The sequence below is a fragment of the Miscanthus floridulus genome, unplaced genomic scaffold (genome assembly GCF_019320115.1).
Source record: "Miscanthus floridulus cultivar M001 unplaced genomic scaffold, ASM1932011v1 fs_742_5_6, whole genome shotgun sequence".
In the NCBI taxonomy this organism is placed as follows: domain Eukaryota; kingdom Viridiplantae; phylum Streptophyta; class Magnoliopsida; order Poales; family Poaceae; genus Miscanthus; species Miscanthus floridulus.
In genome coordinates, this window is record NW_027097208.1 from 11,361 (window position 1) to 29,643 (window position 18,283).

At 42.6% G+C, this 18,283-nt stretch overlaps 2 protein-coding genes across 2 annotated transcripts; both read left to right on the forward strand.

Annotated features, from left to right (window-relative positions):
• Positions 1 to 987: 987 nt before the first annotated feature.
• LOC136532939 (ABC transporter G family member 12-like) lies at positions 988 to 7,448 on the forward strand. The gene is made up of 8 exons (XM_066525512.1): positions 988 to 1,485; positions 1,851 to 1,930; positions 4,925 to 5,389; positions 5,488 to 5,613; positions 5,693 to 5,818; positions 5,918 to 6,475; positions 6,549 to 6,656; positions 6,746 to 7,448. The coding sequence occupies exons 1-8, from the start codon at positions 1,230 to 1,232 to the stop codon at positions 7,109 to 7,111; spliced, it is 2,085 nt and encodes a 694-aa protein (XP_066381609.1). The 5' UTR covers positions 988 to 1,229; the 3' UTR covers positions 7,112 to 7,448.
• Positions 7,449 to 11,300: 3,852 nt separating this feature from the next.
• Positions 11,301 to 18,156, forward strand: LOC136532940 (uncharacterized). Its single transcript, XM_066525513.1, has 6 exons — positions 11,301 to 11,607; positions 12,247 to 12,374; positions 12,500 to 12,603; positions 15,688 to 15,775; positions 17,125 to 17,186; positions 17,594 to 18,156. Exons 1-6 carry the CDS (start codon positions 11,495 to 11,497, stop codon positions 17,744 to 17,746), a joined length of 648 nt encoding a protein of 215 aa, XP_066381610.1. The 5' UTR covers positions 11,301 to 11,494; the 3' UTR covers positions 17,747 to 18,156.
• The last annotated feature ends 127 nt before the right edge of the window (positions 18,157 to 18,283 follow it).

Consider the following 18,283-nt stretch of genomic DNA (forward strand, 5'->3'; position numbering starts at 1 on the left):
ATAGAAACTCAAACAAACAGAGCCTAACATTTCAGCAAATACCAAGTTACAATGAGCACTTATTTATAGTAAGAAGTATGGCTAGAAAGGTGGCTCTAACAACTTTTTGAAAAAGAAAATTGTGAGTATGCACACCTGTACTACACATGAGACAGTAGAATTGACAATTTATTAGGTAACAACGATATGAGTCAGTACTAGTTAGGACCATACAGATAGAGGAACAACGCTTTTATTGATGACAGTTTGATAATGCATCAACCTATCAAGACTACGTGTCACTTTCGGTACAGTTGTGCGGTGCAACTGTGAAACAAAATATTAAAACCCTGCATGCCAACGTTTGATAATGTGCACATAAAACATCCTTTTCAGTAATTAGTTTTTTTATCAACACAATCGCAAATTAAAGACACCTGCATATATTCTTATGGTTTTCCATTCTTGCTGAAGTATTGACTGATGAGCGAGGCAATGCCGGGCCGTGAGAGATTTCGCTGCAAATAATAGGGTTCTTGCGCTGCTGCAGTAACGTGTTTATGGTTTGTCTGCGGTTATCGCCACTTGGGCGGCAGTGAGGACGACCAGCAAAGCATTGGTGGTGATGCTCCACTGCACAGCCACATAATAAGCGTAACCACCTAAACGTAATTACGTGCAGTTACTGCGGCCACCTGCTTCGCAACCCCCACCGCCATCAATGCGTGATCTACTACCAGCGCACTGCACACAGTAGTGCCCTCGTCCCTCGGCACCTCCCCAACCGTGCGTGGATTGAAACTAGCTGAAGGGGTTGATCGGATGCCTGTGTATTTATCGCAATCTATATGTGTCGAAGTAAATTAGAGTAGAATTAAATTAAATTTTATTTTATTTTTATTCTAATACACGTGAATCGGAGTAGATGCGAACATATCCGAAGCGCTGCAGCTGAAGAGTCCTCTCCTCTCACACTCATCACAGAGACACAAAGAGAGAAAGCGGAGAGGAAAACGGCAGATGCGTAATCTACACTTGCACAGTAGGAATCCCTCCTCCATTAATAGGGGGGAGGCGTGTCGCGGCTAGCCAAGCGACGCGAGCTACCTCGCTCCTCTGGCCACTCCAGGTCCAGGGAGAGGCGCCAGAGCTGCTGCTGCATCCCGCTAGCTTGCCTAGCAGCAGGCGCATAGCTAGAACAAAGCGAGAGAAGTGAGTGGCGGGGTTACGCAGTGGACAGCGCCAGAGAGATGGAGGGCAGCAGCGGAGCATACGGTGGCAACGGGGAGGCGTGGCACGGCGCGGTGTCGCCGGCAGCGCGGTACGCGGAGTCCGGCGGCGCAAGCCTGACGTGGGAGAACCTCACGGCGGTGCTGCCGGGCGGCGGCGGCCGGGCGACCAAGAAGCTGGTGCAGGGGTTGTACGGCTACGCCGTGCCCGGCCGCGTCGTCGCCATCATGGGGCCTTCCGGCTCCGGCAAGTCCACACTCCTCGACTCCCTCTCCGGTACGTACTACCAGGTCGTCCTGGACTTTCTTCGTCTTCCTCGCGTCGCGTGTCCTGCTCCTGCCCACGCGGAGGATTCAATGCGCAGCCGCACCTCCGTACTCCTCCCTCTCCTATACGGCGTGCCTCCATGGACTATTTAATTTGGACCAAGCTGTGATTAGTAATTACAAACTACTCCTCCTTAACTAGTACGTACTGTCATGCATCATCCAATGGCTCGTAATCAAAATCATTTATTTGAGCATGTCAGAGGCTTAATAAAACATGAAAGCTTTCTAGTACCAAATTTTGATTCAATTCGTTCATGAAGGCATGGATGATGTGCATGAGAGACGGATTGATTTTGTGTGAGCGATCTGTAGGGAGGCTGGCAAGGAACGTGGTCCTCACTGGGAAGGTGCTGCTCAACGGCAAGAAGAGGCGGCTGGATTATGGCATCGTGGTGAGCATCAGCTACCTCGCGCCATGCATGCAGATGAATTATTAACCCATCACGTGTTTCATACCAAACTTTGCAATCTCATCATGACCGTCATGCCCCCAAACAAATAACCTCTTGCTACTTGCTATACATATGTGCATGTTCTTTTTCTTTTTATTTTTGTTGTTGTTTCAGTTTCATTCATCGATTGATTGATATGCATATATCGATCCGATCTGAATTCAAGCTTCTACGGGCTTTTTAGCTCTCGGACAGATCATAAACATCTATTAAGGTTTGATGTGGATGTAGTGAGGTTTTTCTATGCAAACGTGGCGCGTATGCATTCAGAGGAAAATGGATGTAGTTGGGTTAATTACAAATAATATCTTGGAGATAGATTGCTAGGAGTAGCTGGCAGGCCGGGTGACCTCCTAAGGATACGTGCCACCAATCTGAAGGTGGAGTTTAGGATCCAACGGTTGAGGCTTTATGTCAGCAACATAGTATTCCAAGTGTTTTGGAATGTTTGCTTAATCATCCAACCCCTTCTAGGCCCTGTTTTGGATCCCACCAGTTTTCAAGAATCTAGTTCTTGAAAACGGGGTGGGATCCAAACGGGGTAGTTTTTGTCCAGTTTCTTGTGTCAGTTTTTTGTCAGATTCTTAAAAACCAAGAAGCTGGTGATATCCAGTTTTTGCCAGTTTCTTGTGACCCTGTGAGCAATAAATGAAGCAAGATTCTTAAAAACCGGAGGATCCAAACATCCCCACCAGTTTTTGCTAAGAATTCAGATTGTAGAAACTAGAGGCAAAATCTGGTTTTTAAGAATCTAAAACTCATGTAAACAGGCCCTTAGTAGTAGGAGTCATTTGGATGGGTGACGTGTGTAAGAAACCAAGCCCTTGTTTAGTTACTCCAAAATCCAAACTTTGGCACTATGCAAAAAGAAGATTCCTCGTCACATCAAACTTGCGGTACATGCATGGAGTACTAAATGTTGACGAAATCAAAAACTAATTGCACAGTTTGGTTGTACTTTGTGAGACGAACGTTTTAGTCTAATTAGTCAACGATTGGACAATTATTACCAAATACAAACGAAATGCTACAGTGTGCTACAGTGGTCTACGCTTCCGGCGGCGCCAACTTCGGCCGGCAACTAAACGCGGCCCAAGCTATATTTAGGACTCATTGATTGATGCCTGTGTCTTTTCCTACTCAGTTTGCTGGTAGTTCCACAGCAGAATTATTTCGTTTTCTGAACGTGCGTAATTAAGGGGGTGTTTGGTTGCTAAACTTTAGTCGCTGTCCCATCGGATGTTAGGACACATGCATTGAGTATTAAATATAGACTAATTACGAAACTAATTGTATAGTTTGCGACTAATTTGCGAGACGAATCTTTTAAGCCTAATTAGTCCATGATTTGACAATGTGGTGCTACAGTAAACGTGTGCTAATGACGGATTACTTAGGCTTAATAAATTAGTCTCATGGAGTACTGACGGATTCTGTAATTTGTTTTTTTATTAGTATCCGAACACCCCATGCGATACCTTTACGTGACACCTCCTAAATTTTAGTCACTGGATCCAAACACCCCCTAAGTAGGTATAATTTCCACACTAATCATCCTTGTTTTTTTTGGGTTCATGACATTATTATAGGTTTTAATTGTATATATGCCATAACAGAGCAATGGTGTTTGTATAAATCCCTCCTGTTCAGAACTTCTGAATTTGCTAAGAATTGGAGTAAAAAAATTCAGCGCAATTCCTTCAACAACATATTCAAATCCTCTTTCACTTGAGCCCTAGTCCCAAGATGGTCTCGTGCCACTCCCCAACCTACACCACCATCTGAAAATGAACTACTAGAGTGCACCCGAATTGAATGCCCAACTAATTCCAAAGATAGCATTCATTACTGATGCAGTTGTATATCCCTTTCAGATCTTTGAATGGATGTCATACTACCATCACACAAGTTTGTCAAAACCATTGTGGAAACAAAATGTTTGAGAACATGTTATGGTCAACAGTTAACAAAAACTTAATAATTAATTGTTGAATCGAGTAGTCTCTAACTTTGACACATACACGGTATTTTGAAGATACATGAGGGAATCTTTCATCTTCAGAACAAAGAAAAACCACAGTATGATAGCTTGCTCCTATCCCTCAAAACATTAGACAAATAGTCTGGAAAGTTTCTTAGAAGAATTGTTGATCTAAACTTGTAAAGCATGTGCTAGTATCATGAAGCATCATCCCACACAAAATTTCAATTCAAATATCAACGTGTACCTGGAGGAAGAGAAACTACTATGACGTATGGGTATCCACTAAAATAGTATAGTCCACTACAAATTATCAATGCCAAGGTTGGGATGATCGGCATAAATACTTATTATTCAATTCTTTTTTTGCGATGATTACTAGTCAAAGTTAGCAGGATCTCTTTAATACAATGAACACAGCTCTCCTGCGTTTTCAAAAAAAAAAAAGTCAAAGTTAGCAGGATCTACATGATAGATTCTTTTGAAAAGCAAAGAAACATTTTTCACTGGACACAATGATTTCGAAACTAGTACAAGCAAGTCATACAGGAACTGAAAATTTTTATTAGATCCCTTTTGGTAAATTGTCTAATATTATCCAGTATCTGTCTTGCTTCCTGACCTTGCCAATTTATTTGTCCTGCACATATATGAATTTTGTGTGAGTCTAGCCGATTTAATTTAGGGCTATACTTATGTAAAGTGTTTATAGCAATCAGAGAACCTCATGTACCTAGTGTTCACCAAACTTGAATAGTTTTTTTTTTGTGTGTGAGAAAAGAAGTGTGGAAACTCTGCAGTTCATTTAAATTGCAAGAAACTTTCACTCAAGTAGGAAATTCTAAAACTTTTACTCTAGTAATGCGTTTAATATAATCAGCTAGCAAAATGACCTTGAAAAAGTCAACTGTATGCTATCTGATGTCAACATCTCTGTGGACACAACATGACAGGCATATGTGACCCAAGAGAACGTGATGCTGGGTACACTGACAGTGCGTGAGACGGTGACCTACTCGGCCCTCCTCCGGCTGCCATCGAGCATGCACAAGTCAGAGGTGCGCAGCATCGTGGACGACACACTGGATGAGATGGGCCTCCGGGAGTGTGCTGACCGTCACATCGGAACCTGGCACCTCCGCGGCATCAGTGGTGGCGAGAAGAAACGCCTAAGCATTGCGCTGGAGATCCTTACTCGCCCACGTCTCCTTTTCCTCGATGAGCCCACCAGTGGCCTTGACAGTGCCGCTGCCTTTTCTGTTGTCCAGACGCTACAGCATCTCGCCGTTGATGGTGGCCGCACCATCATCTCCTCCGTGCACCAGCCCAGCAGTGAGGTATTTGCACTCTTTGACGACCTCTGCCTCCTCTCCAGTGGGGAATGTGTCTACTTCGGTGACGCCAAGCTAGCAACACAGGTTTGTTCGCTTTACGTAGCTGGCAACTGATCAACTACAAATGCATTTCGATTATTTCACTTTGAAATTAAGAAATGTTGCTCTGTTCACGCATGCAGTTCTTTGCGGAAACAGGGTTCCCGTGTCCCAGCCGGAGGAATCCATCTGACCATTTCCTCCGGTGTGTCAACTCAGACTTTGATGACGTTGCTGCCACCATGAAAGGATCCATGAAGCTGCGACCAGTACGTGCCCTGTGATTTGAGCCTTTTACGTTTAGATACATATGGTTTCTGATGGGTCTTTGGTCAAATTTTGTTGAAGGAGGCAGCGCTTGATCCCCTGTTGAAGTACTCTACCTCAGAGATCAGGGAACGGCTGGTGGACAAGTACAGGATCTCAGATTATGCCATGATGGTTAGGAGCACAATACACGAGATAACCAAGATTGTAAGCATCAGTTTGCATTCAAAATTTTGTCAACATTTGAATTATTACTTCAGTATTTTGAATGTTTTTGTTGCTGTGAATTTTATGAAAATAATGCAGGAGGGTGTGATGGTGGAGGTGATCCGTGGCAGCCAGGCGAGCTGGTTCAAGCAGCTCCGCACGCTGACAAGCCGGTCTTTTACCAACATGTCTCGCGACTTGAACTACTACTGGCTGCGCATCATCGTTTACATCGTCATGGCCATCTGCCTGGGAACCCTCTACTACGATGTGGGCACCAGCTACTCGGCCATACAGGCGCGCGCCTCGTGTGGCGGCTTCGTGTCCGGCTTCATGACCTTCATGTCCATCGGTGGCTTCCCATCCTTCATCGAGGAGATGAAAGTGTTCACCCTCGAGCGCCAGAATGGCCACTATGGTGTTGCCGCCTACATCATCTCCAATTTCATCTCCTCCATGCCATTCTTGCTCACCGTGTCCTGGGCCAGCGCTTCTATCACATACTGGATGGTCAAGTACCGGTCAGGCTTCAGCTACTTCGCTTTCTTCGCCCTCAACCTCTATGGTGGCGTCTCTGTCATTGAGAGCCTCATGATGATCATCTCCGCCCTCGTGCCAAACTTTCTCATGGGCCTCATCCTTGGTGCTGGTGTCATTGTAAGTCTATCTCCTCGTTGACTTGTCCTTCATCCCTACCTTTTGCTCACACAGGTTTTCCATGATTTCGCAGGGGATCATGATGTTGACGTCTGGATTCTTCCGACTGCTTCCAGAACTTCCGAAGATCTTCTGGCGGTATCCAGTGTCCTACATAGTCTATGGGTCATGGGGATTGAAGGTATGCCATCACTTCTAATTTTGTTACAAGTCCTTGGATCCAGAAATACAAACCCCGACACCAATGTTAAGGGCTGCTGTCGCACGCAGGGCGGGTACAAGAATGACATGATTGGGCTGGAGTTCGAGCCAATGGTGCCAGGGCAGCCGAAACTGACAGGAGAATACATCATCACCGAGATGATGGGGCTGAGCCTGGACCACTCCAAGTGGTTGGACCTCGCCATGATCTTCGTTCTCCTCTTCGCCTACCGCCTCACCTTCTTCATCGTGCTAAAGGTCAAGGAGGCTGCTGCGCCATACATCCGTGTCGCCTACACAAGCTTCACTGTCAAGCGTCTTGAGCGGCGTGCCTCCTTCAGGAAGACGCTGGCCATGACGTCTATGTCCAAGCGGCACAACCCGCCGCACCCCATGGCCATCCAGGAGGGCCTCAACTCGCCCATGCCATACTGAGCCGAGGAGACGAAGAGCAGAGAGTGCTGCTGGTAGCTAGTGGTTGATATCACAATTACATGTGTATGTGCTTACAGATTTGTCTGTTTGATTGTTTAGTTGTCAGAACGATCTCAAAGATACCCACGCGATAGTCTTCAGAGCATTCGTTTCACTGTAATAACTCTGAACACCCATACACATAAAAGATAGGGCTGTGCACTTGTGCGTACTTATTTTTGTTTACATTTTGTTTTGTAAACATTAAATCAGGCAATGATCCTTAAGAAAACCGCGCAGACACCCATACACATAAATAAAAGATAGGGTTGTGCACTTGTGCGTACTTATTTTTGTTTACATTTTGTTTTTTGTAAACACTAAATCAGGCAATGATCCTTAAGAAAACCACGCAATCAAAAATACTAATTATCTGAATGGGTGAGCGCAGGGTACAGGTCGCTGAGCACGCTCCTGATGCTCATGTAGTAAGTGTATGCAGCTTCCTCATGTCGCTAAGCTTGTTTTGTAATATTGTCTTGGGCTTATTCGGTTCTTGGCAACTCTGGGTAATTCTCATTACCATCGGTGACCTGCTCCTGTAATCCAAATTCTAGTTCTTCTTAATGAAATACGTGTACAACGCACGGTCTCGAAAAAAATACTTATTATCTGTGACGTGGGTAGGCGAGTAAAGCATGTCTTGGTCTGAGCAATCTGAAAAATGCTACGTGTTTTTTTTGTGTGTGTAAAGATTTTTTTCCCTAAACAATGGGAATAGCTTTACTGAAAATTGTTTTATTGGTAGAGCACCATTTCCTAGTTCTGAGCTTTATATTTTGATTCCCTAAGAATATCTCGAGCACTACTATCTAAAACAGGACCATAAATGTGTATTTGGGCTTCTATCTATTTTGATATTACTCATTTTTATTGTCTACTTCAACGGCACTAACTAAAATAGGTTCCCTAAATCTATCTTGATAGAGAGTGACATGAAGGATCCACATGTTATTTTCTTCCTCTTCTCTATCGCCATAGAAAAACTCGTCCATCTCCCCGTGGGCTCGCCATGGCCTCCGGAGAAGAGTTGGCAGGGGACAGGAGGATCGGAGCCGGCCGGGTGCTCCCCGTGGGTTCGCCATACATGGGCTCTGCACATGTCGCGCCAATTCGTATGTTTCCTATTCTTGCATTTTGTCAATCCTACGGGTCTGTTCGTTTGAGACGGGAGCCAACCATTTGGGCGGCGGTGGCTGCTGCTGCGACCTCAAGACACAAAAAACACTGTATCTACGGTGGGAATCAGCAGCTACAATGAGAAGTAGCAAGGGGAAAACTACAAGGGCCTTGTTTAGATTGCAAGTTTTTTCATTCTTTTCATCACATCAAATCTTTGGACACATACATAGAGTATTAAATATAGATAAAAAAATAACTAATTACACAGTTTGATTGTAAATTACGAGACGAATCTTTTGAGTCTAGTTAGGCCATGATTGGACAATAATTGTCAAATATAAACGAAAATGCTACAGTGCCAAATACTGATTCCTAACCCCAATCTAAATAAGGCCAATGTAGTTTTCGGCTCTCATTAGGGGCTTCAGCAGTGGCTGACTTTTTTGAATAAGCCCTATTGACTATCTATAAAATGACTCGTGAAGTCGAAACCAAATTAAAATGGTAAAAGCCATTTTTTGATTCTTAAATAAAAACTGAAAATGAGTATTTTTTTTTGTCTTTACCATTTTTACATAGACGAGCAAAAAGCTGCCAAAGAGGATCTAATCAATGGGACTGCCCTGACTCACCGTTGGAAGTTTTAGGTCTCGTTTCGATGCACATGTATCAACTTTAATCCACAAGTGGAGTGGATTGGAATCAAATTTAGTTTAATTCTACTCCAATCCACTCTAATATATATGGATTGAGATACATGCGCAAACAAAAGCTTAGGTGGGTGCCGATTGCCGATCAAAAACGGTAAAAAAAACCATTCGAAGCTTTTATGTGCGGTGCCGACTGTCGAACCGAGTCAATCTCCTACAACTAAAAAGAACAAAGTGTGGACAACGTTTTGATACGACAATTGTCTTGGTTCGTCCGTCTGCCACTCCATGCGATCGATTCCACCTCCCACGCTGTCCAACGGGCGAGCGAGAAAAGGAAAGGCGCGATAGAAAAATAAACTGCTATCCCTGCGATCCCCGCCTGCTTTGAACGAAACAAATCGATCACCTGAGACCACATGCATGAAAGAAAACAATAATCATGCATGAAACAATAATCATGCATGGAAAAAAAACAATAATCATGTATGGAAAGAAAGATCAGTGGTGCTAAATAAAATATGTGCAGGTTATACATGGTGAGACTAGTGAATCTTCTGCAATTTCCTAAACGAATATTCTCACCATTAGTATATAGGTCTATTCTCCTACGTTTCTGCGTGCTCCCATTAGCATATAATATGAAAGTATTGTTGTGTTCATCACCACTTTCAGTTGACTACTCCCATTAGCATATACTTCCTCTACCCCAAAATAGAAGTCATTATGGGATGTGTGCAGGTTACACTTTCTCAACTTTGACTAGGTTTGTAAAAAATATGTGCAACATTTATATATTCAAATAAGTTTATTATGAAAATATATTCAATGTTTTATGTAATGATACTAATTATGTATTATAAATATTAATATTCTTTTATATATAATTGGTCGAAGTTAAAAAAAATTAACTTCTCGAGAAGCGAGAATGAATTTTTATTTTGGGACAGAGAGAGTATATGAAAGTAGTGTTGAAAATATTTTAACAATCAAGTTCGTCTCTATCTGATTGATAAGTTTAGACATCATAATGGCATCAAAAATCTTGACTCTCATGGATACCTTCATGAATCAATGCAAAGCATCCCAATCCTATAGCATATACAAAATGACAACCTTAAAGTTATGGCATTTTCAAAGGGTGGACAATAAAGACCATCTTAGACGTTCTGGCATTAAAGTATATACATGCAGACACATAAGCATGGTGGTGCAAGTGAGCAGTCAGCAGGAGTCGAGAGTCAGTGGTGTTTGGATCCTATGACTAAACTTTAGTCCCTGTTACATTGAATTTTTAGATATCAATTAGGAGGGCTAAACATGAGCTAATTATAAAACTAATTACATAAGTTGTGGCTAATTCACTAGCCAGCGCCGTGTACAGGATGGTATGGAGATGTGGTGAAATTTATTCGTGGATTTATTGGCGTACGAAAGAAATAGATATAAAAAATCTCTTCCTGTTGGTATAAAAAATGATCTTAGCCGCATCACGAAAAAATCTACACAGTAGAGTTTGTGAGCCACAACGCCACGCTCTCTGTGACTGTGTAAATTCTATGAACTTAGTTTTTTTGGATTAAATGTCACTTTAACGTCGATCATATATTTTTATAATATTGTTATCTTATTGTACGATCTGTGTGTTTTTAGTACAAAAATTTAGCTGTCTCGTAGCAACACACGGGTACGAACCTATTTGTATATATACTCGAACCTGTATGTACATGATTATATGGAGATGCAGCGGAACTTATTTATGGATTTATTGGCGCACGAAAGAAATGGATATCATAGAATTCTTTTCGTTGATATAAAATATTATCTTAGCTGTATCACGAAAAAGTCTATACAGTAGAGTTTGTGAGCCTGCGATGTCGCGCTTTTTGTGACTGTTAATTTCACGAACTTTACTTTTTGAATTAAATGTCACTTCGACGTCGGTATTTAATTTAACATTATTATTATCTTATCGTGCGATCCGTGTGTTTTTAGTACAAAAGATTTAGTTATCTCGTAAGAACGCACAACCACGCTACCTAGTCAAACAAAAAAAAGCGAAGAAATATATTTAAAATAAAATTTAAAGTCGCCCATCAGCCCGATTCTGCTTAGGGCATGTTTAGATGCCGATTTTTTTTTTGGCAAAGTGACACTGTAGCAGTTTCGTTGTTATTTGGCAATTAGTATTCAATCATAGTCTAATTAGGCTTAAAAGATTCGTCTCGTGGATTTCGTCTAAACTGTATAATTAGTTTTATTTTTTATTTATATTTAATACTTCATGCATGCGTCAAAAATTCGATGTGACGAAGAATCTTGAAAAATTTGGCTCTTGAAAAATTTGGCATTTTGGGAGGGGACCTTGGTTTCCACTTTCCACGCGCACGAAACCCTAGACTAGATAAAAATTCCCCTCCCCTCGATTCCCCAACTCCCCTCGCCGCAATCCCTCCTCGCCACCTCCGGAGCTACCGTGAGATCTGCCCGGTTCCGCCGCCCGGACCCTAGGGGACTCCCTCCCCTCCTCGATCCGTTCGGGCGGCCGGCCGGCCATCCTTCAAAAGCGGGAATGGTGTTCTACTTCAAGGTGCGGCCCGAGGCCGGCGACTACACCATCTTCATGGGCCTTGACAAGTACGAGAACGAGGACCTCATCAAATACGGCTTCCCCGAGGACATCTGGTAACCTCATCTTCCCTTGGTCGTGTGGGTCGTAGTAACTGAAGATTTAGTGGAGCTTATAGGTATAAGTGGGAGGACTATGCGTGATTGCTGTATGGAGGAACGGTTTCTGGGTATTTATAACTGTGTACTATTTCTGAATAAATTGCACTAACTTGTGAGGCACTTTGTTTTGATTAAACAAAATCTTTGTTGTGGAATGACATTCAGTTTAAAGGATGAAGTTCATCTACATTTCTTGATTGTCACTTTGTCAGGTCCAGAAAAATGAAGAGCTAGTAAATTCTTGGCATTCTATTGTCATCATATCTTTTTGCTGGTAGTATGCACTGATTTCTGTCATTGTGGTCAAGACAAAGACCATCTCATTAATCATTATACAGTAGTGTACTTGTGTGCCTAGATTCATTAGTAAACAGTGCTCCTTAGTGGTTACCAGTGGCATGAAATTATTTCTTCTCTGTGTTTTGTGCTGGACAATTTTCTGTATAATTGTCGAACAATTGTTAATGCTTTTCTATTGTTTATATTAAGTTCACCTTTTGTACATATCGTTGAGTTTTGTTCATTGCATTTCCTCATTAAGTTCTACAATTAAGGGTCGTGCTTCTTACTTTAAACTGGTTTTGGTGAATACAGGTTTCATGTAGATAAGATGTCCTCTGCACATGTATATGTGAGATTGAATAAAGGTCAAACAATGGATGACATGAGTGAGGGTTTGCTGGTAGACTGTGCACAGCTTGTCAAAGCTAATTCCATTCAAGGTTGGACAAACTACAAAGAGACAATATTATATCACAAATTTTTGCTTTATCTTTTCTTGCAAGAATGTGTAATATTATACAAGCTGTAGTCAGGCACATGTGATGATTTCTTTATTTTGGTGCAGGTAATAAAGTCAACAACATTGATGTAGTTTATACTCCATGGTACAATTTGAAGAAGACCCCTTCAATGGATGTGGGTCAAGTTGGTTTTCACAACCCTAAATTGGTGAGAGTTCATCAACTTCTTTTCTGTTCACTATTTTTGCAGCAGGATTATGTGCATATGCATTTGTATATGTCTTGACAAACTTTATGTGCTTTATGGTTGTGGATCAAGGTGTGTAATATATGCTTCTGATAGGGTTCCTTACCGTAGAACTAGTATTTTGATCTGCCTATGACTTAAAATGTCCTTACTGTTATTTTGCAAGCAATTTGAATTGGTTTAAACTTTAGAGTAACAAAGTTTTCGTAAGAGATTATTCTTTTAATCAGCTTTGGATGCTCCTTGATCTTTGTAGTTTTTTGTATTGCTTCTGTAATGGTTAAGCAAACCTTGGAATTACTTTTAGTAGCATACTTACTATCGTGAGTTAAATTTGAAATGTTTAGCCATCTGTTATAAAAAGTGGTAATAGACGATGCCTATGGGGTAGGTGGAGCTGCACTGCCTCGTATGGCACTAAAGCACTTTGTCTAGTTGTTTTTCCTCCTAGACTAGAGTTACTTAGAACATGATCTATGTATGAAATTGGAGAAATAACCATGGTTCTCAAGGCGTCGCCTAGGTGTCCAATCGAGGTGTCGGGCTTGCTGCGGATTCAATCCGTATGGCATCGCCTCACGTGGCAAGGCGTTGGACGGCTGCAGCATGTGCGAAAAGGCGCTGTGCACAGGTGACGGGAGGTCGCTTGCGCAGTAAGTGAGGGAGTTGCGGGTGGGAAACATGAGGGAGTCACGCCTACACCTCTGCGAGGAGGCGCCCCATCCTGGAATCTACTCCATTTGAGAGGGGGAGGAAAGAGAGGGGAGAGGGGAAGTGAAGAAGGCGGTGGAGCACCTGGAACCCAGCGGTGCCGCCTGCCTGCCTCTATCCACGACCCCAACCCCATCTGTTCCTTGATTTGCAACTCCTTGACTGCCTTCTGCTCACAGGTCTATCTTTTTTTCTCCCCTCGTTTGCTGTTCCTCCTCCTCCTTCCTTTGCTCTGCTCCTTCCTTTGCTCCGTGCTCCTTCCTTTGCTCTTACTCCTCCCTCCTTCCCTGCACTCTGTTTTGCAGTTCTGCTTATGATTGTGTGGATGCGTGTCTTGTGCTCTGTTCTGCAGTTCAGCACTAGTAATTAAGTTATTATACCATTAGAGACTAATTTGTTGCTATTGAGAAAGGAGAGATTTCAGATTTGCTACTTTATGTTGTGCACACTAGCTACCAGTACCAGTACTCTAGCAGCACTACTTAATGTGGTATTACATGCTAAGAATTGGCAATATTAAGGTATAGTTTGCTTCTAAATTCTAGTATATTTTAAGGTAAGATGTTTGTGTGGCGTCGCCTCTCCGCGCCTTAAACAACGCATCTTTATCACGCCTCATCTTTACCGCCTTAAGAACCATGCAAATAACAAACCAGAGATAGAGGAAGATAATTGTGGCCATGGAACTCATAGATGCATGATAATGCCCAATCCATGTTGTAATATACCATCTTTCGTCTATTTAACAATGCATTCTTCCAGCTGAGCGGAAAAATTAAAACTGCTTAGGAAAGTCTAGGTGCTAGGCAGAGCCTGACCGCATGCCAAGCGATTAGTGCCTTTTGAAACAAACATTGGTTTTGCTCTCTATCTATGGGCAATAAGCTTTCAAATAGTATGTAGTTGTTTGATAATGATACCTCAACTAAGAGAACATCGTATCATGACCAACTAACAACAATGACAAAACCATAAACATCTAATAATTACTAACACAGAAGGCAATGATGATATCTCAGCATCTGCCACTGAATAAATACATCCATGAACCATGATCAGTGCATAACTCTAATATCAGCAACTAATAACAAGCTTGTACTAAATGTTTGAGCAGTCTCCACAGACAGTCATAATTTCTTCTATGTTGTACTCCTATGCAAGAAAACAAAACTGTGGTGTTTAAATCTAGGGAGTAAAGTTTAGGGATGTCACATGGGGTGTCGCATGGGGTGTTCGGATACTAATAAAAAAATAAATTACAGAATCCGTCAGTAATCTGCGAGACGAATTTATTAAACCTAATTAATGCGTCATTAGCACATGTTTACTGTAGCACGCGTTGTCAAATCATGGACTACTTAGGCTTAAAAAATTCATCTCGCAAATTAGTCGCAATCTGTGCGATTAGTTATATTTTTAGTCTATATTTAATACTCCATGCAGGTGTCCAAACATCCGATGTGATAGGGAGTAAACTTTAGGGGGAGGAACTAAACAAGGCCTAAGACAACTATTATTTAGTGGTTAAACATAATTCCCATACATGTTGTCACAAAGGGCTACTTTACATGGAGGCTCTATAAGTCTATAATTCAATATTAACATCTACGTATTGATCGTTAATATAATGCATCATCAATCTTGTATAATGCTGCATCTTGTTGTTTATTATGTAATTGCTGAGTCTTGCACTCTGTTTTCCAATATTGATGCTTGGTCAATTGGCTTTGTTTTTTTTTTCAAATAGTTTAGTATGATTTATAGCTAAAATCTGTATATTCCTAAGTGTGCTAACTATTCGAGTTATCTTTTAATGGATCTTTTTTGTAAGAGTTTATCCTGTTAGAGTTGTACATGCAGCATGTTTGTGTTCGTTCCGTGGTGTCTTATTGTTATTAACTTGGTGTTAGGTTCATCCAATACTTGCAGTTGGATGCAATAGGTTTGTTCTGTCCCTCATGGACATGAAATAATCATGAGAAATATTGAAATTTTGCTAGAATGTGGTTTAAATTTAGATTTAGATGGTGATGTCATGTTGGGTTTTAGCGATGTCATGTCATGTGGATTGAAAAGGTTTTACTTTCGTGTTTCCTGACCTTTTCAAAGAACATTTACTAGATTACCTTCCTATACCTATGTATCATGACTTTCCCTCACTTACCATTTGTCACTAGCTATTGCATCTTATTTTTTCCTATACTTAATTACTAGGATTTATCTCCTACCAAACTATTTAATTTTTGTTATTTTTATTGCACATATTTGTCAATACATGGACTAAAACCGATGAATTGCTTCAATTATAATACCTGTGTCTTATTCGTTTTGAAGGTTCGCACTATTAAAGTAGAAAAGAGGATCAATGAGATTGTGAACCGCTTGAATAAGACAAAGGTGGAACGGAAACCTGACTTGAAGGGTATGTCACATTTATTTGAAAGTATCTCCATCGTCTTTTTTTATGTCAGCATCCTATACGAACATGATTAACTATTTTTCTTTTTGTTTTTGGGCTTCTTGAAGTGAGCAATGTTCGCCAAGGCGCTATTCCGCGCCCGCCTAGGCGTGCATAGTCGCTAGGCGGAGGGGTACCGCCTCGCCTAGGGGGGTAGGCGGTACCCTAGGCGGCGCGGACGTCGGGTGGTGCCGGCGGAGGGAGGAGGTCAGGTGGAGGAGGTAGGGATGTTGGGCGGGCGGCGGAGGCGGAGGTGCGAACGTCGGGCGATGCAGAGGGAGGAGGGAACGTTGGGAGGCACCGGGGGAGGAGGGGACGTCGAGCGGCGAGGGCGGAGCTGGAGACGTCGGGCGGCGGAGGTGTGAGCGGCGGCTGAGCAGGAGAGTGCGAATGGATGGAGGGATGAAGTCGAGAACCGGACAAGGGTTGGTCGGTTGGATGGGCTTGGGCTGCTTTGTTGGCCTCTTTGACTAAGTATAGGCCCACTGCTAGGGTTGGAGAAAGAGAGAGGGACCAGGAGCTCTCACCGCCGCCGCCAGTCGAGCTCGACTCGTGCCGTCCCGATCTGCTCCCGCCGCTGGTCGAGCTCGCCCCACACCACCCCGATCTGCTCCCGCCGCCGGTCGAGCTCGCCCCGCGTCTCCCTGATCTACTCCCACCGCCAGTCGAGCTCGTGTCGCGCTACCCCGATTTGCTCCATCGACGCCCGGCCGCCATGAGCTCGGACTCTTCCCTCGCTGCGGTGAGTCTTCCCGTGCCCCAAGCGGCCAAGCTCCTCATCTCCTCCCTCCTCTGTTCTTGCCTCCTCTGCTCCCCGCCGCCGCCTCCTCTGTTCTTCCCTCCTCTGCTCCTGGCCTCCTCCCTCCTCTGCTGTGGTTCTCAGGCTCGCCTAGGAAACGCCTAGGAAACGCCTAGGCAAGCCTAGGCGCGCCTAGGCTCTAGGCGAAGGGTCACCGCCTAGATCCCGCCTAGCGCCTTTCGCAACCTTGGAAGTGAGTATTGACCTCACAAAGGAAGTGAGGATGTAATGTCATGTGAAGGTTAGATCATTACGGTTTTGCAGAATTTAGATGTGCAAAAACATGTTATTATAATAGCACAAGAACTTTGTGAATCATGGAAACGTTCCCTATACATGGGTATTTGTTTGGTCTATGAATAAAAGGCATGGGTGATGGATTATTGTTTTCACTGAATGATAGATTTGACACGTTGGCTTGCTGCATTGTGCACTTCGATCCTGTTATTTTCCTCCAGTATTTTTTTGTTAGCCTTGCATATTGAATCGATAATCATGACATCATTTGCTGCAGCTGAAAGAGAGGCTGTTAGTGCTGCTGAAAAGGCAGAAAGAAAGGTGCAGCTTAGAGACAAGGTAAGCCATTTCCAATGCTATATACCAGCCATGTTTTCTTGTGTTGCCATATACTGGTTATGTAGAAATCAAAGATCTACGCAGTCGTTTCTATTTCTAGCTAGAGCATATCAAATTATATTTATGTGCAGCAAACTGGTTGTAACAGATCTGCTTGTAGAAACCAAAGATCTATGTAGTTGATTCTATTGTAATAAATTCTCTAGAGCATATCAAATTATATTTATGTGCAGCAGACTGGTTGTAACAGATCTGTTACTCCATAGTGTTGTTTGACAGTGGTCACTGGGTGGTTTTTGGTTATAAATGGGATGTTGCTACTACCTGATAAAATAGCTGAAGTGCTGAACTTTTGACAGTTAGAATACTGAAATACTGAAATAACAGATCACTGGATTCTGTTTCAGAAACGTAGGGAAGAGATGGAAAGGCTTGAGAAAGAGAAGCAGGCTGATATCAGGAGCTACAAGGGTCTAATGGTCCAAGAGAAGATGACTTCCAACAAGCAAATTGCTTCTGGCAGCAAGACCCTGCAAGAACTTGAAGAAGACTTTATGTGAGAGGGTGGACATGATAAATGTCATGCTGAAGATTTCCTTGAACTGCTTCTGTCGAAGACAGAAGGGGTATCACAGGCTTGCGAGATACTGGATCTAAATGACTCATGGGCAGGCCATGGCCTGTTATTTGTGGTCTATGTAAACCTGTTTACTTGCTGAAAAAACAACAGTGCATGCTCTATCTGTGGTTGATATAGTGGTCTGTTGTTCATCAAGTTGAAATGGTAATGGAGTTCCACTTTCCTGTATTTTTCAAACAATAAATACATGGCAGCAGATATCGTAGATATTCCATTCTTTGCTTGGAGCACGGTTTCACCGTTACATATATGCTCTCTGCTACGAATTTTGTTGTAAGAGTGATAGAAATGTACCACATTTGGCATATATTTGGTGATTCTTGAACTGAAGGACGGCTCATTTTCTTTTTACTGCATCTACAATTCTACATGATTGCTATGGTTGAGGATTTGGACCCCAGTTAAAGATGTATGTAATAGAAGAATATAGGGTAGATGTGAATTTTCGGCTGCTTTG

What these genes read in the sequence shown, in the direction of transcription:
- LOC136532939 (XM_066525512.1), top strand. Translation starts at nt 1,230, where the DNA reads ATGGAGGGCAGCAGCGGAGCATACGGTGGCAACGGGGAGGCGTGGCAC. An exon ending in ACGCCAAGCTAGCAACACAG is followed by an intron (nt 5,390 to 5,487) that starts GTTTGTTCGCTT and finishes TCACGCATGCAG; the next exon opens with TTCTTTGCGGAAACAGGGTT. An exon ending in GATCCATGAAGCTGCGACCA is followed by an intron (nt 5,614 to 5,692) that starts GTACGTGCCCTG and finishes ATTTTGTTGAAG; the next exon opens with GAGGCAGCGCTTGATCCCCT.
- LOC136532940 (XM_066525513.1), top strand. Translation starts at nt 11,495, where the DNA reads ATGGTGTTCTACTTCAAGGTGCGGCCCGAGGCCGGCGACTACACCATC. An exon ending in GGCTTCCCCGAGGACATCTG is followed by an intron (nt 11,608 to 12,246) that starts GTAACCTCATCT and finishes TGGTGAATACAG; the next exon opens with GTTTCATGTAGATAAGATGT. An exon ending in AGGTGCAGCTTAGAGACAAG is followed by an intron (nt 17,187 to 17,593) that starts GTAAGCCATTTC and finishes ATTCTGTTTCAG; the next exon opens with AAACGTAGGGAAGAGATGGA.